Source organism: Vespula pensylvanica, chromosome 24, assembly GCF_014466175.1.
Source record: "Vespula pensylvanica isolate Volc-1 chromosome 24, ASM1446617v1, whole genome shotgun sequence".
In the NCBI taxonomy this organism is placed as follows: domain Eukaryota; kingdom Metazoa; phylum Arthropoda; class Insecta; order Hymenoptera; family Vespidae; genus Vespula; species Vespula pensylvanica.
Window position 1 is genome coordinate 1,517,657 of NC_057708.1, and position 25,240 is coordinate 1,542,896.

General features: G+C 28.1%; 6 protein-coding genes across 6 annotated transcripts in view; 4 read left to right on the top strand and 2 right to left on the bottom strand.

Annotated features, from left to right (window-relative positions):
- LOC122637082 (general transcriptional corepressor trfA) overlaps window positions 1-191 on the top strand; it is a 102,894-nt gene extending 102,703 nt beyond the window's left edge. Inside the window, exon 6 of the mRNA XM_043828958.1 lies at window positions 188-191. Coding sequence (XP_043684893.1) covers window positions 188-191 — 4 coding nt within the window. The remainder of the gene's footprint in view (window positions 1-187) is intronic.
- A 6,645-nt stretch (window positions 192-6,836) lies between these two features.
- Window positions 6,837-8,207, top strand: LOC122636920 (luc7-like protein 3). Its single transcript, XM_043828610.1, has 4 exons — window positions 6,837-7,156; window positions 7,259-7,578; window positions 7,711-7,916; window positions 7,998-8,207. Exons 1-4 carry the CDS (start codon window positions 7,083-7,085, stop codon window positions 8,097-8,099), a joined length of 702 nt encoding a protein of 233 aa, XP_043684545.1. The 5' UTR covers window positions 6,837-7,082; the 3' UTR covers window positions 8,100-8,207.
- A 1,986-nt stretch (window positions 8,208-10,193) lies between these two features.
- Window positions 10,194-12,099, bottom strand: LOC122636919 (integral membrane protein 2B). Its single transcript, XM_043828609.1, has 5 exons — window positions 11,797-12,099; window positions 10,865-11,341; window positions 10,661-10,775; window positions 10,424-10,570; window positions 10,194-10,294 (listed from the first exon to the last, which is right to left on the bottom strand). Exons 1-5 carry the CDS (start codon window positions 11,878-11,880, stop codon window positions 10,197-10,199), a joined length of 921 nt encoding a protein of 306 aa, XP_043684544.1. The 5' UTR covers window positions 11,881-12,099; the 3' UTR covers window positions 10,194-10,196.
- A 404-nt stretch (window positions 12,100-12,503) lies between these two features.
- On the top strand, window positions 12,504-17,396 carry LOC122636930. Its single transcript, XM_043828625.1, has 3 exons — window positions 12,504-12,693; window positions 12,790-12,873; window positions 12,958-17,396. The coding sequence occupies exons 1-3, from the start codon at window positions 12,661-12,663 to the stop codon at window positions 13,153-13,155; spliced, it is 315 nt and encodes a 104-aa protein (XP_043684560.1). The 5' UTR covers window positions 12,504-12,660; the 3' UTR covers window positions 13,156-17,396.
- Window positions 17,397-18,004: 608 nt separating this feature from the next.
- On the top strand, window positions 18,005-21,305 carry LOC122636929. Its single transcript, XM_043828624.1, has 4 exons — window positions 18,005-18,617; window positions 19,750-20,001; window positions 20,241-20,586; window positions 20,938-21,305. Exons 2-4 carry the CDS (start codon window positions 19,771-19,773, stop codon window positions 21,303-21,305), a joined length of 945 nt encoding a protein of 314 aa, XP_043684559.1. The 5' UTR covers window positions 18,005-18,617; window positions 19,750-19,770.
- A 551-nt stretch (window positions 21,306-21,856) lies between these two features.
- On the bottom strand, window positions 21,857-25,159 carry LOC122636927 (squamous cell carcinoma antigen recognized by T-cells 3-like). Its single transcript, XM_043828622.1, has 6 exons — window positions 24,656-25,159; window positions 24,398-24,579; window positions 23,447-24,324; window positions 22,741-23,365; window positions 22,511-22,658; window positions 21,857-22,435 (listed from the first exon to the last, which is right to left on the bottom strand). The coding sequence occupies exons 1-6, from the start codon at window positions 25,152-25,154 to the stop codon at window positions 21,990-21,992; spliced, it is 2,778 nt and encodes a 925-aa protein (XP_043684557.1). The 5' UTR covers window positions 25,155-25,159; the 3' UTR covers window positions 21,857-21,989.
- Between the last annotated feature and the right edge of the window lie 81 nt (window positions 25,160-25,240).

Below are 25,240 nucleotides of genomic sequence, written 5' to 3' on the forward strand. Positions count from 1 at the left end.
TGTGTGTGTGTGTTTCTATGTGGATGTGTGTGTGTGTGCGCGCGCTCGCATGCGTATGTGTACGTACGTACGTACGTACTTTGAATAAAAGCATATTTAAGAATCATTAACGAATCATTAAACGCCGCCATTAGATATTGCGTTATTTCCGTGATTCATAAATTTAACTCCTATTCGCTAAACATAGTTGAGTTGATTTGAGTCTCGATCGATATTCTCTTAAGCGTTATATATTCTTTCGAATGGAAATTCGATGGAGATTCATTTACAATGGCTTTTCGTTTGGCACGCACAGCACACACGGACACAATTCATCCTCATACATCCACCCACACACACACACACGCACATATATATAAACCCCAAAACGTCTCTTTTCGTTCACTGTCAAAAAAAGAAAGGGGCAACCTCTTTTTTTTTTCTTGTTTTTTTCTTTTTCTTTTTCATCACCGTCAGCTTTTTTCATCGTCTCCTTTTTCTTCTTCTTCTTCTTCTTCTTTTTTTCTTTTTTATTCTTCTCACTTTTTTTTCAATGTTCGTATTTAACGAAGAAACTCGTCCTATTTAGAGCAATAAGTATAATTAATCGATAAGGTTATTTAGCGTATTAATTTTGCGAAAGGTATCAATGATAAAAATACGAGAGAGAGAGAGAGAGAGAGAGAGAGAGAAGGAGAAAGAGAATAAAATATCAAATGAACAAAAAAGGAATGAAAGAGAGAACGATAGTAATACTGTTCGTCGTATGTCTCTATCTCCGAAACTCTCCTCGTACGTTGAAAAGAAAAAGGAAAAGAAAAAGAAATAAAAAAAATCAAAGAAAGAAAAATTAATGTATGTATGTATGTATGTATGCATGTATGTACGTATGCATGTATGTATGTGTGCATGTATGTATGGCATCCGCCATGTTTCCATGAAATATAATAAATATATGTACATAATTCTCAAATACGTGAAAAGAAAACTCGTCGTGTGTTCTTTATCGTGAATAAAATTGTCCTCGATAAAATTAATATAAAAAGAAATTGATAATTAAATCAAAATATAGATGAACGAAATAATAATATTTCGATGATATCGAGATGGACATGTTTGTATCGGCCATATTGAAAACGATCGTCTCTATGTATATCTATTTTCGAAATACGTGTGAAGAACGCTCGTCGTATGTTCTCCATAAAAGTAAAAAAAAAAAATTAATATTGTCCTCGACAGAATTAATATAAAAATTAATGATTAAATATAAAATATATGAAAGAAATTATAATATTTCAATGATATTATCGATCGGCCATATTTGAGATCGGCCATCATTCTTCTCGTTTTTCTTTCTTTCATGAATAATTATGTATCTTGATGAATTAGTATAATATTAATCAAAATAGCGAACGAAAATATCGTTAAAACACTTGGAAAATATTTCTAAGAGATGAATGAAAATAGATAGAAATATAAGAGAAAAAAAAAGAGAAAGTGAGAGAGAGAGAGAGAGAGAGAGAGAGAGAGAGAGAGAGAGAGAGAGAGAGAGAGAAAGAGAGAGAGAGAAAGAATGAAAAAAAGAACAAGGAGAGGGAGTGAAAGAATGATCGTCGTTTGGATATATCTTGCGGATATCCTCGATGTATTTTTCGAAGACTATAAATTTGTCTAAGACATTTGTTAAATGAGTACCCCTTTTGAAAGGAACAGTTAATCGGAATTTCTCAAATGCTACTACCATGGTGGTAGCCGTTTAGAGCTAGACGTCGAAATAAAAATAGAGAAAAAAGAGAGAAAAACAAGAAAGAGAGAGAAAGAAAGACAGACAGATATATATAAAAGATATATATATATATATATATATATATATATATATATATAAAGAGAGAAAAAGAGAAAAAACAGGAAAAATAGAGAGATGAAGAAAACGTTTTACATCGTACATAAGTACGTATGAGAAATACGATTGATCGATCGATTCCTCTTGGATGTATTTCGATCGATTTCTAGATATCTTTTTCTCAAAGAGATGATGATCTTTAAAAAACGTTTCTCTCAATTTCATTGCAAATATATATATATATATATGAATAAATAAATAAATAAATAATAATTATAATTATGATTATAATGATAATAATAATGATAATAATAATAATAATAATAATAATATTAATAATAATATTAATAATAATATTAATAATAAACAAACAAATTCTTGTAAAAGCGAATTGTTAATCTAATAGGATATTTATTTTAAAAACTATTATTTATTGTAAACAATTGCAAACACGACACATGAATACTATTGTAACGATCCATCGATCATGCTCTTTACTTACATTCATCATTCTTTGATCTGATGATGCTTTAACGTCTACTTAAATCGTTCACGTCAAAGTGGATCGCAGTGTTACAATGTTGACACTAATCAAATGAGAATACGTTGCTTCTGCTTGAAAGAAAGGAAAGAAGACAAAAAAGAAACAAACAAACAAAAATGAAAACGTAAACGAAACAAGTATATATATATATATATATATATATATATATATATATATATTTCTCGCCCAAGCACGTTGTGTCTGTCATGGTTCCTTCCAATTAGTATTACATAATCGCTTAATTATTTAATTAATTAATTAATTAATTATATTACTAATAATAAATAATATCCATTAATAAATAATATCAATAATAATAACAATAATAATTATAACAACGATGATGATAATAATAACTATAATAATTATAATATTAATAATTATAACAATAAGAATGATAATAATAATAATAATAATAATAATAATAATCGAAAATCAATGGCCGAACATGTAATTTTTCTTAGATGACATATCGAAATCATTTTAATCATTAATAATAACAATAATAATAATAATATAAATATAAATGATGATAATAATAATGATAATAATAATAATATTAATAATAGTAATAATAATAATAATAATAATGATGATAATAATGATATTAATAATAATAATGATGATGATAATTATGATGATTATGATGATGATGATGATGATGATGATAATGATCATTTTGAAAAATTTATACCCAATCATGAAATTTTTCTTAAATGTCATTAAAATCAAAGGACTTCTTTTTTTTATACATATTATATAAATATATATATATATATATATGTATGTATGTATATGTATATATATCTTATCGTGCTTTTGATTGGCTGGTAGCAAAAGGAATGAGTAGGATTAATTACATTGACTACGCCTCTCTCTTTCTATTTCTCTTTCTATCTATGTTTCTCTCTCTCTCTCTCTCTCTCTCTTTCGTTCATTACGCTTTCTGATAAGCGTATCTCTCTCACTGTCTCTCTCCCTCTCCCTGTCTCTCTCTCTTACTCTCTATCTCTTTCTCTCTTTCGCTTCCGGCATCTTCGGTGAAAATTGGGTCACTTTAGCACAAATTAAACAACGTTATCCGTTTTAATGCGTATGTGTGAATATGTGTGTTGTATGTTCGTATGTGTATGTGTATGTGTGTGCGTCGAGAATAAGTTAATTAAACTACACGAATTCCAAATGATTCGAATAAATGAGAGAGAAAGAAACAAAGACAAAGACAAAGAAAAAAAAATTTTAAGAAAGAAAGAAAGAAAGAAAGAAAAGAGAGAGAGGGAGATAAAATGAAAAGAGAAAAAATGTCGATCAGTATTACTGATATTCCTCCATTTTGAAAAAGGAAAACATACGATATACATAATTCTTTTATTTACCATCAATCAAGCAATTGTCATCGAAATATATTAAAATTGTTTCAATTAAAAAAAATGAAAAGGAATACATATGAATATATATATATATAGATGCATGTATATATAAATGTGTGTATATATATATATATGCATGTACGTACGTATGTATATCGAGAAAATGAAAAGATTAATCTCATTAGAATCGACAAAAAAAATCAGCATTTAGTAATGTCTTCGATGTCTAGTATCTTTTTTCTAGGTTAGATTAACCTAACGAATACGTGTTTCACACTGCCACTTGTATAATAATAATAATAATAACATTTGCTGTATTTTATTTTTCATAGACTGAAATCTCTACGTAAACTATATTATACAAATATGTGTGTGCGTGTGTATATATATGTATATATACATACATATGTACAAACACACACATATATTAAAGAAAGAAAGAAAGAAAGAAAGAAAGAAGGAAGGAAGAGAAATTGTCCAGAACGATGACAATAATTAATCGAGTATCCATCATTTTGGAAAAAAGAAAAAAATATATATATATTTCTTTTTTTAAGAGAAAAGAAAGAAGAAGGAAGAAATATTGTCAAGTACGATGACAATAATTAACCGAGTGAGCCGCCATTTTGAAATAAAAAATGTACACAACAGAATGAATTTTTATATTTTCGCTTAAAAATAATTGCAAACAAGATTATTTATATTATTATTATTACTATTCATATCTTCCTTTTTCAACTTGAAAGAAAATGCAGCTATTTTCAATGCTACTATATTTTCTTTTATATATATAAAATATATATATATATATATATCACACACAAATTCCTTCTTCTTCTTCTTTTCTTCGTCGACCGGTAAAATAATACGCTTTCCTCTTTTTACGCTTAAAATCGAAGGATCGAAGGGAGGAAAGAAGAAGGAAAATAGAAAAGAAAGGAAGAAAAAGAGAGATAGATAAACAGATAGATAGATAATAGAGACACAGAGAAAAAGAGAAATAGAGAGAGAGATACGATATTATTAATTACATATGTAAGTATGTATATCGAGAAATAATATGCGAAAAAGAAACAAAACGAAAAAAAAAGATAATAATAATAATAATAATAATAATAATAATAATAATAATAATAATAATAAACAAGAAAAAAAATAAAAGTGAATGGGTAGAGTTACCTCGCACACAGCATCCATCATCATTTAAATTTGGCCTCTCTCGCTCGAATTCGATGATATTATTATAGAAAAGTAAAATAAAAAAGAGATTAAACGATTGAAAGTTTTTAAGAGATTAGAAATTCCAAAGAAAAGAAAAAGATAAGAAAAAGAAAAAAAGAAATAGAGAAAATTAAAGATTGAAATAAAAAATGTCGTCCCACTCCTACCACCACCACCATTACCACCACCACCACCACCACTACCACCACCACCACCACCACCATCACCATCACCACTACCACCATATCGAAGTCATATAATTTTTAGAAGTAATAAACGAGATATATTATCGATTACGATTAAACGAAGCGACTCATCTTTCTCCGTTTTATTTCATTGCTTCTTCTGCAATAACCAGCCTCCCTCTCCGCCCAACCCCCACCCTCTGCTACTCGCAAGGTAAATCTAAAATTATTTTTTTTCTTTATTTCTTTCTTTCTTTCTTCATTCATTCATTTCTTTCTCTTTCTTTCTTTTAATCATGCGTCTCTTTCTTGAATACGTTTGAACGAGAAGATAAAGAGAATTCTAAATGCAATTGGATAGAAATATCGATCGTTTCTTCTTCTTTTATATTTGTTTTTTTTTTTTCTTCGATCGACGGTAATATAATTTTTTTCTTTCTTTTTTTTTTTTTTTTTTTTGATTTTCCCGCCACGCGAAGAATCCCGATCATCTCTCGTTCCTCCATTTTCTTCTTATCTACATTTACACGAGGGCCGACGAGGAGAGGTATAAAGGGACATTCCCGTTCGTCTCGTTTAATATGATTAATTGACGATTTTGCCGTTGTACATCAGTAGAGAAGAATCCTCCGCAATCCTCACCTCACTCCTTCCCTTTTTACACCCCCTTACTACTCTCCTGTCCCATCCCGTCCCATCGCCGAACGCGGAAATCTAATTTACATTTTGATAGAACGATTGCACTTGCCTGGCACATTGGTCAGGTCCTTCTCTCATTGGATGGTAAGACAACTTACCTGACTACTTCTCCTCTATCGGTATTATCACGGAAGCATACGAGCAAACTGATCAAGCCGCAGCTAGTGTGTACCTACTTATACTTATACTCAACTACGAGAGCAGAAACAGCAGTATATGATATGGTCGATGCTAATGTAACCTGTCAGTCAAGTATTTTATAACTTGAAAGCATATTTGTATTTACATCGCATATATTTATATATATATATATATATATATATAAATGTATGTATGTATGTATGTATATACATTCGCAATCTTTCAAGATATACTCGTATTTTACTTTTCATTTCGAACCTGATTACGTATTAATGTATGTATGTCCGAAAATTATGTCAACTGTTTACGAACACTTTCATCGCGATTAACGTTATTAACCAACACGCTTACTTCAACGATTAATCGTTATTATCGTTTTCTTTGAAAACACAAAGTCTGCGAAAGCTATCGATTAAAATACGATCAACGAATTATAAAAGAGAAATGAAAGAATAATTTTTTCTCTTGGAAATTGAATTAAAGAAAACATAACCTACGACGATCTGATTGATATATGAATACATTATGATGTTTTATATTTATGACAGGGTGATTATGTTAGTATTCTATTTTTAATGAAACATATATATATATATATATATATATATATATATATGTATGTATGTACGTATGTAGATGTAATTTGTAAGAAAGTCCTAAAGATAGTATTGAGTTTTGTTTGTTATCAACCGAATTAGTTACCTACTCTTTTAATTATGTAGAATTCTTCTTTAACGACGCTCGATAAAACAATTATTATTCAAGTGTACAGTTTCTGTTATACTCTGATAAAGTTTAATCGCTTAATATTCGATCAAACACAACGTCTTAACCTTAGAATGTTTATCTAAACGATTTAACGTTCGTAGTTGACTTATATTAGAACGAGAATTATTTAGACAATAACAAAAGCGTACAAGGATACATAGTTATATATTTATTATTCGTAGCGCTAGTATCGCAATAAGCTATGTCTAATATCTTATTGACAATCCGCAAAACAATTGTGTTCAAAAATTGTTTATTTGGTATAGGTTTAATGGTATAAATAGTTATATAAACAATTTTGAAGTAATTTTTTGGAATAGTACTTAATAATTATGGCAAGATATTCGAGTGATTCAGATTCAGATTATAGCAGCAGATACAGAAGAAAACATAGCAGAAAATCTAGGTTAGTTAATATACATTATATAAAATAATATAATGTAATAAATAAAAGATAAAATTTAATTAATATAAATTATAAATAAATTTTATGGATTGTATTCCTTAGATCCACCAGTTCAGACACTAGTGAATCTTCACCGTATCGTAAGAGATCATCTAAACATTCAAAATCCAAACGCCGACATCGTTCACACTCCAGAAGCAGAGGTAGAGATAGAAATTCGAAAAATTACAAAGGTGGCAGAAGCAATTCGGGTGATAGAGAAAAACGTCGCTATCGTTCTCGTACACGTAGATCGCATTCTTCTGATCGTAGCAAAAGGAAAATGAGATCTACTTCTAGAGACAAATCTAGAAGTCGTTCTAGCAGTTCGCAGTCTACCGTTAAACCTATACTTGAGAAATCTAATAATCCCATAACGAAAGGTATAATTTTGTTTTCATTGAGAGGACAGGATTTACGATCTCGTATCAATATTGAATGATGATCATGCAAAAAAATCTTGCAAAGTTCAAACACGTTGTATATACATTTATCTTCTGCAAATCTCTCTTTAGATGACTTTTTAATTGAACCACGTATCAAGGAAAGTGTACTCGAAGAAATAAATTCTGAAGGATTTACGCCTAAACAATTTACTTCGTCTTCTCATACGAAAGAAAGCAAATTTAAAAACATTGTCATCGATATTAGTGCTGATACTATTCAAATTCCTACGGTAGCGGATATAAGCACCGTACCAGAAAGTATATTCCATCCTTCGGTAAGAACTCATTTTTTCTTCTACATTCTATTCAAATAAGTAATATAGCAATAAATTATTTTATTATAACATTATTTTCAGATCATGTTGGATCAAGATGCTCGTTTTGATAAATGGGTTAAGAAACTTTATACGCTTAGGCAGAAAGCAATAGTTGATATGACACATGGTAATTCTACTTGACGCCTAGTTGATTTAGATATTTGATATTTTACATCTTGTAAATAAATGGAAATATCGTTCAGTACATTAAAGTACGTCTATTACCTACATTGCGTATTTTGTACTACAGATTTGTTTTTTTTTCTTAAAATTCTTTCTTCCAATTATAAATTTCTCTTTTCAAATAATTTACAATTCTTGCCACTTAATGGACAATGTAATATGAATTACATTTAACTTTATATGTATACTTTTTATTTTTGTATGATCTTACAATATATCTTGCATACACAATTTTACAAATTTTATATATGTATTTATAACTGAAATAGAATATATCTATTAATAATAATAATAATAATAATAGATAACATAACAGCATAAAATAGAAAAAACTTGGCATGTAAAATATAAAAATCAAATTCTAGAGAAACTTTAAAAAATTAAATATATTAGAAGATACATATTTCTTAATCATGAAAAATTTGAAACAATTATAATTATCACGTATAGCCTTTTATAACAAAAAAAAAATAAATAAATAAAATAATATAAAATAAAAAGTATAGTGCAATCTCATATTTCCACTTAATTCTACGAACGATTACTATGCGGTATACATTATCTTACTACACATGCAGTAAGATACAGGATATACGTTCTCGTAACACTAAATCCCCTCTCTCTATTATTTTCAGCAGAGGAATGATAAATTATTATTTAGAGCTAACATTAGAGCTCATATCAAAGCCATTTGCTTGCTTTTAAAAATGATCATTCATGATTTTCTAAATATTCTGCAGTATATATAGAAACAATTTTTTTTCTTAATTTTATTTTATATATATATAATAGGTATATATATATAGCCAAACAGTTTTAGATATTTAACTTAAATATTAAAGATACACACGTGTTTCTACTATATATATATATATATATATATCAGAATATTAAATGCATGGAATGCAATACATTTATTTTTCTACACATTTTTATTCGTTATATTTTTCTTTTTAAATGTATGTTTTTTACTAATAATTTGAAATATAGAATAAATTTCAGCAATTAAAATTAATCTAACAAAGATTTTGTATTGTTTAAAAATAGTCCTATAAAAAATGATAAGAAATATATTGCTTTATCAGAGTATAACACGCTAATAAAAAAAAGCGCATGATATACATATATATATATATATATATTTTAATTGAAACAGAATAAAGAGTAAATATCTTTTATATTTAATATAACTTTATCTTATAACTTTATGACTTTATCAATTTTGACTCGCAACTATTATTTCATTTACCTTGCAATTTAGCAATTCCAATTGAGAAAAAGCTATCCAACCATAAAATCTGATATGTATCTATTAAAAATAAGAGCAAGCTTTATTTATTATGAAAAGATATTATATAATCATTGCATATATAATCTTTTTAAGACGAAGAAAATTTGTAAAATAATGTAATGTATATATATATATATATATATATATTTCATTTGATATTACAGAAAAAAAGTTACCATCCGTTTAAAACAATTTCCCATGTAATGATAATAATAATAATGTTTTAATTTAAATATAATAGACACATCCTTTTTATAAGATTTAATTAAAAACATAATCATATTGTGCAGCAAATGTGATAAATATTTATCATTAACCAACTCCAACCAAAATCAACTATCTGCTCAATATCGATATAAGCTTATAAAAAGAATGTAGCCTATTAATTTATCTTTTTCAAATTCTATTGCACATCTAAGATTAACCAGTTACTGCTTGATATTTAATTATTCACATTAGATATGAATGTGAATATAAATGATGACTGCTATTTAGGATCAAGAAGATAAATGTTGTGGAAAGACATAATGGTGTTGAAAAGTAGACTTACACCTAAAAAGTATGAAATTAACAATTTATGTTTGTATTAAAATGTTAAAAATAATAGAAACTAAATTGTAACGTGTTATATAAATAATAAAAGTTATATTTATAAAAGAAATCGGTATAGTCACCTATGTTTTCCGGGTATTACATAACCTTTTTTTTTTTTACATCAATCTACTGAGTCTTAATTGCCTAAAAAATGTAAATTCCTTTTGTGTTTACTTATGGAATTCGTTCAGGTTCAAAATATCAACTTCTACAATATCTTTGCCAGCATATTGTGCAAAAATACCGCTTGATGCACTCCTTTTAACAACTGAAATTTCTTTGTATTTATTTGTTGATTACATACAAATATATAAAACTTTTATCAAATAAATCTCTAAGAGACATTTATGTTAAAAAATATAAAATGTAAGAAAAATATAAATCTATGTTGACTCACCAGTAGGATTTACACCTTTCAACATATATGTTGGCAAATTTTGGCATTCACGAGCAATGTATGTTCCCACAGTGGACATATCAGTAATAGCTGGAGTAACAACTTCCATAGTTTCACGTATAATATTTGTATCCACTTCATAATAACCTGATATATTCAGTATAATATATATTAAAAAATATACTTTAATCTCAAGATAACACGTGCTATTATTGTTATATGATTTCATTATATTACCATTAAACATTTTTCTAAGTAGATCATACAGACTGTGTGGTGGTAAAATTACTTGACGATTCAATGACATAACGAAACAGCATCGACCATCAATATCTATAATTCCAGTTTTATTCTGAAAAATAATACTATATGATAGAAAAATGTTATTATTTAAAAAAAAAAAAAAAAAAAAAAAAAAAAAATAACTATTTTGTAGCTTACAATGTTAAAATCGTGTATAAAACGTCCTTGACGACCGCCATGAAAATCTGGCACATCAATCTTTTCATAATGTTCATTTTCAAGATCAATTTCAAATCGTTCTTTAAGGAAACCCTTAATATTATTGTCTGCATTTTTGTTAACATTTATTGATATTTGTTCGGAAGTTTTAGTAAGACTCTTGAATATGCTTGAATCAGCTATGATTGCTTGATGTATTTTCTCACTATTATATGGCATTTTATCATATGGAATGCTATACCATCCAGTACGGAATCTATGTATTTGTGCTCTGGCATATTGTATGTATACATAAAGACCGCCTATTACACCAATTATTAATATCATCAATGCAACAATGAACAAGGAGAACGTAGCAGTCATTTGAATTCTATGTATGCTTCTACGTGCAATCCAGTAATGTTTAACCATATCTTCTTTATTGAGTTGTGCCTCAGGATCAGTTTTTAAAGGAACCTGTATGATAAAAAGAAATTACGATTCTTTTTTTTTTTTTCTTGCATAATTAATGAAATATTATCGAACAAAATTTGTAATTTATCTTTTATACAGATATCGTACATGGCTAACTACGATTTACATATATATGTATGGTACGCATAGTTATATATATACTTCCTTTAAGATAAAACTTATTACTGTATAACGATGATATACATACATACATACATACATACATGCATACATATATAGGCACATACATACACATACATACTTCCCCACGACACACACACATTGTATATAAAAAATATTTGATGGAAATAATTATATAAAATTTTTAAGCTAACTTCGTAATAAACAAGATTAAGTCTACTACTAGTTTAGAAGTAAAAAATAAAAAGGAATTAATAAAAATAAAATGTAGATATGCAAACGATACCGCTATCAAGTGTCAAGATATACGTGCTAACCGTAATAGGTTCTTCTGGAAACAATGGCTGCACCATTTTCCCCGACGCCTTCTTCTCACCAATTGCTTTCGTGATGATAGTCATTTTTCTGTCTCTTTTATTCTCTCCTTGTCTTCGTAAATTATTACGATAAAATCTTCGATCGAGTTTACGTTGTCATGAGCCAAATAAAACGATCAATATCAGTGCAAAATGTTGCACTAATTTTTCGTTCAAATAACGATTATAACAGGCGTATCCGACAACGAGAACAGCCAAACGAAGACCTCGACTAGCAGCAAACTGCGCACATGCAATATCGGAATCCTCCTCTCAAGATTGATCGGCGACAACTGCGCCATCACTCGATTAATTGTAGATATGCGCATGCGCCAAATAAATGCCGCGTTATTTGTCATCAATTCAAAGAATTGTCGATATTCTTTTGAACTAATTCCGCGTGATCAATTAAATTTATACTTTACAAAGTAATGGTACTTATTTAATTTACATCTAAAAAGTAATTTAATTCTATTTTTTTTTATGGCAAATAAATTTCTTTCAAAACAATTCCAAAATTCCTCTATTTGCGATGTACAATACACTAGCGACCTCACTTTTGAAGTACTAATTTGAGAGATTTATCGGCAATACAGTCGATATATTATTCGTCGATAAATTTTTTGACTTTTTTAACTTGTATTATTCTGCCATCTTATGTAAGCCAATAGAATTAATTGTTATAACTGCTTTTTATCTCTCTGTTCAAAATTCTTGGGATAGGTATAATCGATTTTGAAGTGGTAAGGCAGTGGTCTTTTGTGCGTATCTTTCGTTAATTGTACGTTGCCTTTGATAAAGATATTCTTATTTTGAAAAGAAAACATGGAATCTGCTATTGTACACCTTGAACAAAGCGTAAGTTCTATTTTTCGTTTCTTTCAACAAATTTTAAATTTATAGCAATTCTTAATATAAATGAAAAGTAATATTAATTTTTGTTCACAACTTTAGGTTCAAAAGGCTGATGGAAAATTAGATATGATTGCTTGGCAAATAGATGCCTTTGAGAAAGAATTCGAAGATCCAGATAGCGAGGTACTATTTTACAGAGCTTAAAAGAATAAAATAAAAATATTCTTTATCTATTACGACTTATTTAAATTTTTTTACTTTTAACAGATATCTGTAGTTCGTCTATTACGTTCTGTACATCAAGTTACAAAAGATTATCAAAATCTTCGTCAAGAGATTTTAGAAGTTCAACAATTACAAAAACAACTTTCTGATTCACTCAAGGCTCAGCTATCTCAAGTACATGGTAATTTTAATTTACTTCGTAACAAAATTGTGGGACAGAAGACATCTCAGTTAAAGTAAGAAAAAAAAATTGTAGAACAATTATTGTTTTCTTATTATTTCTTATTATTTAGAAATAATTGGTAAATGATTTTATTTCAATTAGATTCTATGTTCTATATTTTCTTAAGTATATCTCTTAAGTATATTTATCTGAAATAAGTTCTATATCTAAGAACTTAAATTTACTTATGTAACATCATTAATTTGCTTATTAATTTTTATTTCCTTCAAAGTTCATATTCTGTATTCTGTAAATTTGAATATGAATATGATTAATATCTTTTAAAATAAATATTATTTGTTCAGATTTTTCAGCTTTATAATATATAAAGTGTCACTGATAAGTAGTCATTCCTTCTAAAAAATTAGTAAAAATTTACATAATTAGAAGAATAAAAGTGATATAAAATACTTTTATTTTAATTACTTTAACATATCTTACATCTCTCTTTTTTTCAACTTTTCTTTCAATTATATTTGTTTTCTAATAATCTTATATTATTGTATCTAATTTTTCTGTCTTCTAATTTTACATATCACTTTTATTCTGAACATTTCATACATAATAATTAAAATATGAAGGATAAGAATATGTAAATTTATTAATATGACAAGTCTCTTCTCTAATAACTCTTCAAAGCACTATTTAAATTTCAATAATTGGTTTATGAATAAGATGGGATCAAGTGTTTTACTGACAAATAAATGATGTAATACGTGCCATAAATTTGTGGCATTGGGGCCAATCTATATGCTTGTGCATTCAAGTTTAAAAGGTCTTTAATAAAATATTAATAGTAGTTCATTTATTTTGATGTATTAATATGTTCTAGAAACTATCAATAGTATATCATGGTTGATATATTGTTATATTATTACATTCAATAATGACATAAAAAAAAAATTGATTTTCTATATATATCACCAAGAACACATATGTATGTATATTTCTCTATTTCAACAACTTTTAAAAAATGCACTGATTAAATATTCACTTTGATAACACCATTCAATACTATCTTTATCTAAAGTTAACTAAATTATAACATATTATTTTCAATAATATTTTCATTTTCTAAAATATGTGCATTGAATGTGTTTAAAACAGCAGGATAAGTACAACTCATAAGAAAAAAAAAAGAAGAGTTTTGTACTAAATCATGAAAGAAATATATTGCCTTACCAACATAGTTGCGCATTTACCCAAGTACGTGTACTATGTTATATAATGTGAAATCTGTATTATTATATATACTATATTTATTATATAAGGTATATACGCATGTTATTTATTGATATAATCAATACAATAATAATATTTTTTAGTACTCAATTATTAGATTATATATTATCCAAACGAAAATGTTTTCAATGGTATATATTTATTCCATAAAATTAGAGATGTTATTGAATAAAACTGATTATTTTATTTAAGATTATTATTATTGTTAAAAAATATTTTTTTGAATCAGAAACTGGATTTAATGGTTTCCATCAAAAAATATCATTTCTAATTATATAAACTAAGCGACAACAATTGTCTTAATAAAGCTATTTTAAAGCTCCTATAAGTCAATATTAATATCAATATTAATTAATTTGTAACAAAAAATACTCAGATTCTCTCAAATCTTTAAAATTGTTTTATATCACAATTAAGAATAAAAATGCTTATTGTTAGTCCAAGTAGAATAAATATAATAAAATTAATTTTTCTATTAATATTATCAAATAGCAAACATATTGAAATTAATGATCATAGTATAATTTAACAGTTTTTCATTTGGATATATGTATCAAAACTTAATATGTATTAATATAATTTATAGAGATAATTTAAAGTTACATGCATTTCTAATTCAGTTTTAATTATACTTTGGAAATATATTTATTATGATTTTTTGATCAATTAATAATCATAAATATAGTATTTATTTAATCATTTGATACACAATAAAAAAAAAATTAAATGAATATAGATATGCATGTGATTTTATTTAACATATATATATATATATATATATACATATTTTAACTTTTGTTAATATATTTATATATATGTATACGTTAGAAATATTATAATATATAAATTAAGAGAAAAATGGTCTGGAACACATTTATAACGTGCCAAAACTTTGGTCAATTAGTAATGTAATCTTTCTTTTACGAAGAATAGGTGCATAAATATTATCTATTCTTTTGCATAGATAGGCTATAGAACATATCATATATAAGACTTAATCTATGTATTTAAATATTGTAAGTATATTAACATATTAGCATCCTAAAACGAACGTATCAATTTTTACTTTATTGAAGGACTGTGTCTTATTATCTACCTATAATATATTTAACATAAACATTATAATATTAGCCATATAGTATTCTTCTTTTTTCGACTAATAAAATGTTCCGCATATAATCAAATATATAAATGTAATAGTATGCTTCCTATGCATCGTCCTTCAATAATTATTTATACTCGTACAGCTGTTAATATTATTATATTTCACTGCATGTTTCGTATTTAACTATATATCACACGTTATTATCTATATAGAGCGATATTTATTTAAAAAGCTTATGCGTACAAATCTATCCATTTTAGATAATTAAATAGTTTATGATATATTAAATAATGAAGTAAAATATTACATAATTTTACTTTTTTGCTTTCTTTCTACTGTTTCCATAAAATCGATGAATTCAATCTATTTCTATCCACATATTTTTCTTAATTTTCATAATTCGATAAAAATCATATTTGTAATTAGATGTACAAACATTAAGTTTCTCAATATATACGATTATCATACGTATGATTATTCACTAATTTCTATATATATATCTATATATACACACACGAATCCTCAACGTAAATAAAAACTGTATCTTTTTAGATATTATATATATTCATATTATAATAAATTGTTATCTCCGTAGTGAATCGATCCTGTGTATTTAGTGCTTTAAAATTATCCTGAACATAAACGAACGAAATGAAATAAACAAATATTGACATCATCTATTATTACAAATTTGTATAAAGTAAATGTTTCTCTCTCTTTCTTTCTCTCGTAGATAGATACAGCAAAAGACCGGTTAGAATGACCGTGAATAAAAGTATGACCTTTAAACGCGTTCGAGGTCGCAGACCTTCATTTAGACTTTTACCATAAAAGAAATTTCAATTTTCTATTAACATCTTTACAATTGTTAATTATATAAAATATACTTTGTCACTCTTAATTGTATAAAATTCTTTAAATTAAATTAATAGAAACAAAAAAAAAAAATGAAAGAAATACAATTCATGGTATAAGTCAATCAAATTAATTTTAAAGTTTATAAACTCTATGTGAATACGATTTACGCAACCCTTTTTATTATCGCATATAAAAAGCAATCATCATCCGGTTGATTCACTGGAGTACGTCTAAAAATGGATAAATAACAATAATTAAAATAAAACAGTATACCTTATCTCTTTTTTCTTTCTATTTTTTTTTTGTCTCACTGAACGCAACGTCTCCATTCGATTGAAAGTATAAAACTGAGACTTCGTACGAGAATTATAAGAATATATTATAAATATTCATATAGTACATACATATATATGCTAACTGAGATCATAGAGTTTCATGGTCATTTGAAAACAGAAGATATGAAAGTTAATTTAAAACGCATGGATGCATTTAGAATCGATTGAAATAATCGCACGAATGACTTCGGTCAGATACTCAGTTAAAGTCTATTATTTATTTATTTATTTATTTATTTATTTATTTATTCTTTTTCCTTTCATTCTTCCTTTCCTGCTTTAACAATTTTCTCGTTGATTTATCACGAAACAAAGCATGAGCTCAGAACATAAACGGAGAAAGCACGGAAGTAGAGAGTTAATAGAACGAGACCATGATCTATCTATCTTTCTCTAAGTTATCATTATGATTTAAATCTATTACCGATGAATCAAACTAACGTTCATCCGTTAAAGATGCTAAACGAATGCCGATCAGAAAGCGTAAGCGTTTTGGAACATCAACACAAAGAATTTCCTTTCGTTCCGACAATTTTACACCTCACAGGCATCACTAACCGGTACTTACTTTCCGCATAATTTCCTTCACCGTTATGGGAAAGTATATAATCGTTGAAAATATATTCTAAGTGAATATGTCCCTCGAGTATCTATTTCTTGTCAATGCCATTGTAACGTTACTGAATATTTTTCAATATTATTTTCTTTCTTAAGACAATAGACAGTGTGAACGTATTACGAAACCTTTTATTCCTTCACCTTGTATTCAAGATCGTATATAAAATCTATTATAATAAAGTGGTGTCATGTAATTGGAATAATTTTAATATATAAATATTGATAAAATTAAATAATAAAGGACGATTATTATAATATATGTTATTTTATGCAAGATATTTAAAGACTAATGATATACATATTATCTTTAAAAAAAGAAAAAGGTAATTAATAATTAGACTAATTTTGTCTATGTCTATTTAAATCTAAAAACGATCTATTATATCATACTTTATAAGAAAAAAAAATATATATATATATATAATAACAATCAATATTATTATATAATTATTACTTTATGCAACATGTCCAAAGACGATTGACCTGAGCTATACCATTAAAAGAAAAAAAAAGAAAAAAAAAGAAAAAGAAAAGAAAAAAGAAAAAAAAAAGAGAAGTCACTAATAATAACAAACGTAAGACAATGGATACATTTCAAAAAACAATTCCACTCACGTGAAACACTTTCTTAAAGAATAACTTTCAATGAAAATATATCTAATATTACTTATTGCAATAGAACTTTCAATAAAAACAAACAAGAAAAAAAAAAAAAAAAGAAGAAAGTAAGATAAAAAACAATAACAACAACAATAACGATAGCAATTTCAAAACCAAATCCTTCTAGGAGTTAACCACACGAGAAAGGATTCATTCCTCTTTTTGGATTAACCAGAAATGGAAGAGAAAGGTATAAGAAATGAAGAAGTAGGAGGAGGAGTAAGAGAAGGAGGAGAACTTGAACCGAACATCGAACTCAGTTTTCGCTCGACATACAAGCAAGACACGTATTTGCAAGCATTGATGTCTCTCTCTCTCTCTCTCTTTTTCTCTTTCTTTCTCTCCCCTTCCTCTCTATCTCCTTCTATTCGACTCATGGAACGTAGTGCGCCAGAGTATGCCGTGAATACGAGCGAACGCCTCGTTCTAATGACCTACTCTTAATACATCCAATGTATGAGTGCCGTTCTAGCACGAAAGAGAAGTCCCAAGCTGCAGAGAGCTCTTGCGAGCGGCAAAACTTAAGTTCAGTCATCGACCGACCGGTTTCCTGTTTCGAGTACCGTCGAGGTCCCTTGTCACTGACTCTGATTCACCGTTCGCCGATGCGAGGAGAACAGTGTCGCGAGAAAGCAGGGTCCTCGATTCGATCATACAGACGGTACGTCCTTTTATCTTGTATCTCCCTTAACAATATCAAAACAGTGATCAAACATTTTCAATGTGTATGTGTTTGTATATATGTTTTCTTCTTTTTATTTTCTTTTTTTTTTTTCTTTCTTTCTTTCTTTATGAGGAATAAAGCACGTGTTTGATATACCATCCAGTGATCCAGTGAAAGATCTAAATACACACAGAGATAAATTTGAAATCAAATACGATCATCAAGATGTATAAATGATCTTTGAAGATTCTTTTAGAATTTTTGGAATATTTATTTTTGAAATAATTAAACCATGCTCCTTTCGGGAATTTTCGATATCCTGGAATGAAATGGATATTTATATATAATGCAAGAGTAAATAAAATTGTTGAAATACTTATCGGGATGATTGATATTTCTTTTAGGATTTTGGACAAATTAGAATGAATCTTCGAAATAAAATTCTTGGAATACTTGTTGGAATGATTAATAATTCTTTTAAAATTTTCGATATCCTATAATAGATAAGAATATATATAAATAATAAAATAGTACACGTGAAATATATATTACAATTATATAAAATAAATATACATATACCTGCTATCTTGTATATGTTGAACGTTCCAATTCTTGTTTAGTAAGATATAAGATATCTAGACAAATATTATTATCGTTGCATAGATAAAGAATTCTTAAAATCATAAAAAAAATTTCGATTGGACATAGTTATGAGAAAATAGAAAATAATAATTTTAAATAGATCAATCAGATTTGAAGTGTATGTATATAAAAAAATAATAACAATTTTTAATAGATAATATACTTTATAACAATGGCATTTCGCAACGCAGATACTTTTACTTTTGCTCGTTGTTCAGATAAGCTTATACATACATATATGTATATATATGTATATATATACATTTATATATATATATATATATATATATATATATATATAAGTATGTAGACTGTCCATGCGATAACCGGTCTACAGAATTTTCCCTTTATCTTCTCATAACTGGCTCGCTGCATAACATTGAACATTATAATCAAAAAATTATATAAAAAAATAAATATTTATTATAATCAATCTTATCAATAAAAAAAATTAGGTCTTCTTCTTTTTTACTTCCCTCTCTTTTAGAGGCCACCTCTCGCTTAAAAGATGCGTTTCGTGATTTTTGCATCAATTTGTCTTTTGACATTAGTCGTAAGACGAGTATCATCTCATGGAAGACTAATAGAACCACCTTCAAGGGCATCTATGTGGAGATACGGTTTCGACACTCCCCATGATTACAATGATCACGAGTGCTATTGCGGTGGCTTCACTAGACAGTGGCAACGAAATAAAGGGAAATGTGGAATTTGCGGAGATCCTTGGGACTCGTCTACCGTATGTCATTATTCCTTTTTTATCTGACAAAATTTATTTAATCAATTAAAATTAAAATTAAAATTTAATTAATTAATTATTAATCCTTTTTTATCTGATAAAAAAATTTTTAAAGATAAATTGTCGTTAACAAAAGTTTCTTCCAATCCAATTGGAATCACAATAAAATGATGATTTTTTTTTTTTTTTTGTAAACTTGACAATGGATTAAAAAAAATTTTTTTTTTTTTTTTTATCAGCCACGTTTGCACGAAACTGGTGGAAAGTATGGAAATGGGGTGATCGTTCGAAGATATCGAACTAGTTCCGTTATACCGGTACGCGTCGAGTTAACAGCAAATCATCATGGTTATTTTGAATTTCGCACGTGTCCGATGATCTACCGCGACAAGGAAGTTACCCAGGAATGTTTGGACAAGTATCTTCTACGTGGAGAAAATCGAACCGCAAGATATTATCCTGGTCCTGGTAACAAAATATTCGAAGGATATTATAAATTACCAGAAGGATTGACTTGTAGACAATGCGTTTTTCAATGGAGATATATAGCTGGCAATAATTGGGGTGATTGTGGAAATGGAACAGGTATTATTCCAAATCTAAAACTAAAAAAAGTAAAAGAACGAACGAATGAAAAATATTAATACGTGAATTAAAAGATGAAATGAGCTTTAAATATACTTTCGACATATCCATTGATAATTCTTTTGCATAAATATTATAGGTGTTGATTTTGAAATATCTTTATAGAAAGTAGAATAACAAGAAGCGTATAGTTTGCTATATCGTGACGAAATTTCTTCTGCATATTACTGTTATTTCAGCAATACTCATTAAATTCTTTTCACGTTAAGTTACATGATGAGATTGCAAGGAAGAACTAAGAAGGAGAATACACGATTAAAATAATGATAGAGATAATGTATTATGCGTTAGGAGCTGTAGGATGCGGACCACAAGAAGAATTCCGAGCATGTGCCGATATCGCTATCGGTGACAATGAAACTTTATCGTTACCAGATCTTCCAAAAGTGCCAACAGAAAGTACACCTACGGATACGTCGACGGAGGAACCAACTTCGATACCAATATCAGCACCTTCATGGTTATTCAGTATTATCATCGCTGGTACGTGTCTTTTAGTGGTGCTGGCTGCTATGGCACTGCTTTACACGTACTATTACCACGCTGGTAGAGCCAAAAAATGGCTTTTGCAAAGAAGACTTCTGACACCAGAGAATCCACCTGTGGCTCCACCAAGACACAAGAAATGTCACATCTCTAATGCACAATTGCAAATGTAATAATATACGATTATTGATTTTATACGTGTTATTATAAAAGAAATTTCTTTCATAAGATTTTTCTTAAGTATACCCATTGCAATTTTATCTCTCTTATTCGTGTCCATTATATAAACTCGTATAGATATTTTTTTTTTTTTTTTTTTTTTTTTAAATAATTTTTATAAACACCTGTCTGTGCGTGTGATTGAACGATCGTTGCATGAATTTACAATCTTCTTACGTATTTTCATTATGTATATACGCATTATCCATTTTATATATTAATGATATTTATTATTTTACATAATTAATTCCACGATATACTTATTTTCTGTATACTCTGTTACAATAATTAATATGTATATATATATATGTATATATATATATATATATACACACACACATGTATATTTTTTTAAATGAAATTATTATATAAATTTGACATATATGTATATAAATTAAATGCTTACACGTTTAGTTAATAACAAGAATAAGTGTAGATCGAAGGAAGTTTTTAGTAGCTTTCTTTTGCTACAGTTTTCTTTTTTTAATATATAGAAATTCTATTCTTTTCTTTTTGTATATATGTATTTTACTTTATACAATTATACAATATTTATACTTTCTCAGATATAGGGAAGGATACTGCGTGATACGGAGCACTGCAATCATTAAAAATACTGTTTTATATAATACAGTAGATTATTTTTTATTTAACAACATATTCCGAAAATCTTGATTACTCTTCGGCTGTGATATTCCATTATTAGATGAGCTCTTATTAGTATCATTAGTATTATTACTGTTCGTAATTTTAACATTTCGCGGTACCATGGATAATAAGGTTTTTGGTAATCCAAATGTTGTTCTACTTACTGTACTACTACCCAATGATTTCACGTAAGATATTTCTTCTCCTTTTTTACGTTCTGGTGGTTGACTAATTGCTACATTTATTTCTTTATCTCCAATTTTCATACCATCGGTAGCAAGAAGAGCCTTAGCAGCATCACCTTCATTTAGATATTCAACGTATGCCAATCCTTTGGAATGTCCATTACGATAAGTAACTAAACGAACATCTTTTAACTTTCCATGAATGTTAAATATTTTTTCAAGATCTTCTTTTGTCGTTGCAACTGGAAGACCTACAATATAATTATAACATTAATCAATTTTTAATCAATTTTTTTTTCCTAATATCAAACTTTGTATAATCATACCTTTAACAAAAAGTTTGTTCTTTTCTAAAGTGCTGTTGTATTTGAATCCTGAAATTCTTGTACTTTTGTTAGGATCACATTTTGAAACAAACATAGGACGTCCATTTATACGTGTCCTATCTAACGTTAATGCTTTTTCAACGGCCTCCTGTAAAAACCTATATTTTATAATTGTTCCAAAATTATGAAAATTATACATTTTTATATATTTACAAAATCTATTAACATACTGTGTTGCTTAGTTGTACATAGCAATACCCTTTACTACGTCCCTTATAATCTCTAATCATTTTAAATAAAGTTATTGCTCCTGCTGGTTTTAAAGCGTTTCTAACTTCATCCTCGGTTGCCGTATAATCCAAATTACTAATAAATACGGTTAACTTATCATCTATTTCACGATTTGTATCGATTTTTTCATTTTCAGATGCTTTGAAACCTGGTGGTGGTTGAACTTCCGGCCTGATTTGTTCCTTCTCATCCTCCATTTTCTTATCCAAGTTAAGACGACTTTCTCGTAATTTAAATTTATTTTTCTCATCCGTTTTCATTATTTTAAAGGGAGAACTTCCTAAATTCTTCCATTTACCTGCATCGTCTGCTTTTCTCTTGTTTGTTTTTTTTGATTGTGCAAATAATTCATTTTGCAAATTAGCCTGTTGAGCTTTTGATCTTTCTTCTGCAACTTTCTCCAGTCTTTCTTTTGTTTTCACTTCACAAAATTCCATCTGTTCGAGATTACCTTCGTCACGCTCAAAATCCAACCATGAATTCGCCACGCTTTCTGGCCAATCTTTGACCGAAGTCAATGCTTTTTTATACAATTTTCTTAAATGTTTTGTATCGCCATAACATCTGTATATAAGATAAAAATTATAGGATATAGATTATATCTCATATTTGTTTAGATAATTTATCGATATAACAATAAATTACCTTTCTAAAGAAATATATTCCAACCAATAAGAAGCAGTTGCCGAATGACCTTGTGAAAATATGTCTGCCCAAAGAGATCTAGCCTTTTCCATATTATTGGCGGTTATAGCTTCTGTTCTTGCCCAATATTGTAAAATAACGCAATTTGGATCACCATCCAAACCAAAAATTTTAGCCAAGTGTTCGCAAGCTCTGTTAAACGTATTACGAAGGATATCAATTTGTTTATCTTCTTCGTCTACGTTTTTATCTATTTTTCGGCGCAAATATTCCAAATATTTCATCCATAAATCGCGATAATCCTCTGCTGTTGGGAAACCTATAGTTAAAGCATTTTCTAATAGTACTTGAACTTCTAGAACAGGTCTCTCCCATTTCTCGTAAGCTCTAATCCATTTTTGCCAAATTGTTGAACACCATGGAATATTCCTTGATGCTCTTTCATATATTTCGCTTAATATCGACTCTATCTTAATGTTGTTTTCAAGATAATTAAGATAATCGAGCCAAAGTGGTACTTCGAGACTGAGATCTGCAATTGCTCTCTCATATAAAACTGTAACACGACCTGGATCTCCATTTTGTTTTTCATATAACAAATATGCTTTAAAAGCATCAAACAATTCACTTTCGTTTTGCGCAGATACTATTTTTTCTTCATAAGGAAGGCGGAGATTCAGTTTCGCAAAAGCACGTTCGTATCCTCCCACTACAATATTATCATCTACAGTAGCTTGAACACCATCTCCAGTCCTCCAAACTTCATACTCTTCATGAGTCTTCTCCATATCGAGCAAAGGACATGCTAATTGGCGGCGGAATAAATTTCCAATACGTTCCAGTTGTTCTTTCCTTTCAGCTATATTCGAAGGATCAATCTACTTGAAAGAAAATCAAATATATGATAGTAAAACATAGTAGCATGAAAAAACATATATTTCTTTAACTTACCAATGCAAATAATACTGCTTCGAATTCTCTGAATGCTTCCCATATTATAGCTCCTTTGATAGTATGCAATCCAACGGACGTTAATGCAGATTCAAAAAGTTGACGAACGTTTTTAGTTCCATCCTTCTCATTATCCATATTTCCAATACTGAACTGTAAATACTCCAGCCAAATGTCAACAGCTAAAAAATATCGTTTCAATTAACGATTCTTATATATGATAATTATTATTGAACAACCATCAAAACAATAACTTACAAAGATAATCCTTAACGGCTCTCTCGCACAGTTTGACAACTTCAGCTTTTTCTTCCGCACTCACAGCTAATTTTATCTCGTCACGTATCCATGAGAGCCATAATTCTGGACTCAATGGATATTTTACACTCATGTTTTCTCTTGCAATACGTAGACGTGTAAGTTCCCCTATTGTTTCAAGCTTTTTTATCAATGCTACATGACTACTGTAATCATAAGGATTTTGTGCCAACGACGTTTCTAAAATTTTGATTTCTGCTTCATCAGCATCTTCGTCATCGTCGTCATTGTCATCATCCACATTATCATCATTATTTTCATTATCATCATCATTTAAATCATCTCCGTTCTCCTTCTCATCTTTATTATCTATTTCTTCATCTTCTTCATTTTCTTGTTCATCTTCAATTAATTCTGTCTCCTCTTTACTTACGTCTAATGAGCTCGTACTTGAACACTTTTCTTTATCTACCTCGTTTTTGAAATCCATTTCTTCCATCTTGATTTATCTCAGCCACAAAAGAAAAAAATTTCTTACGTTCCACTAAATTTCAAGTTCTCTAACTGTAAACTGACAATAACACT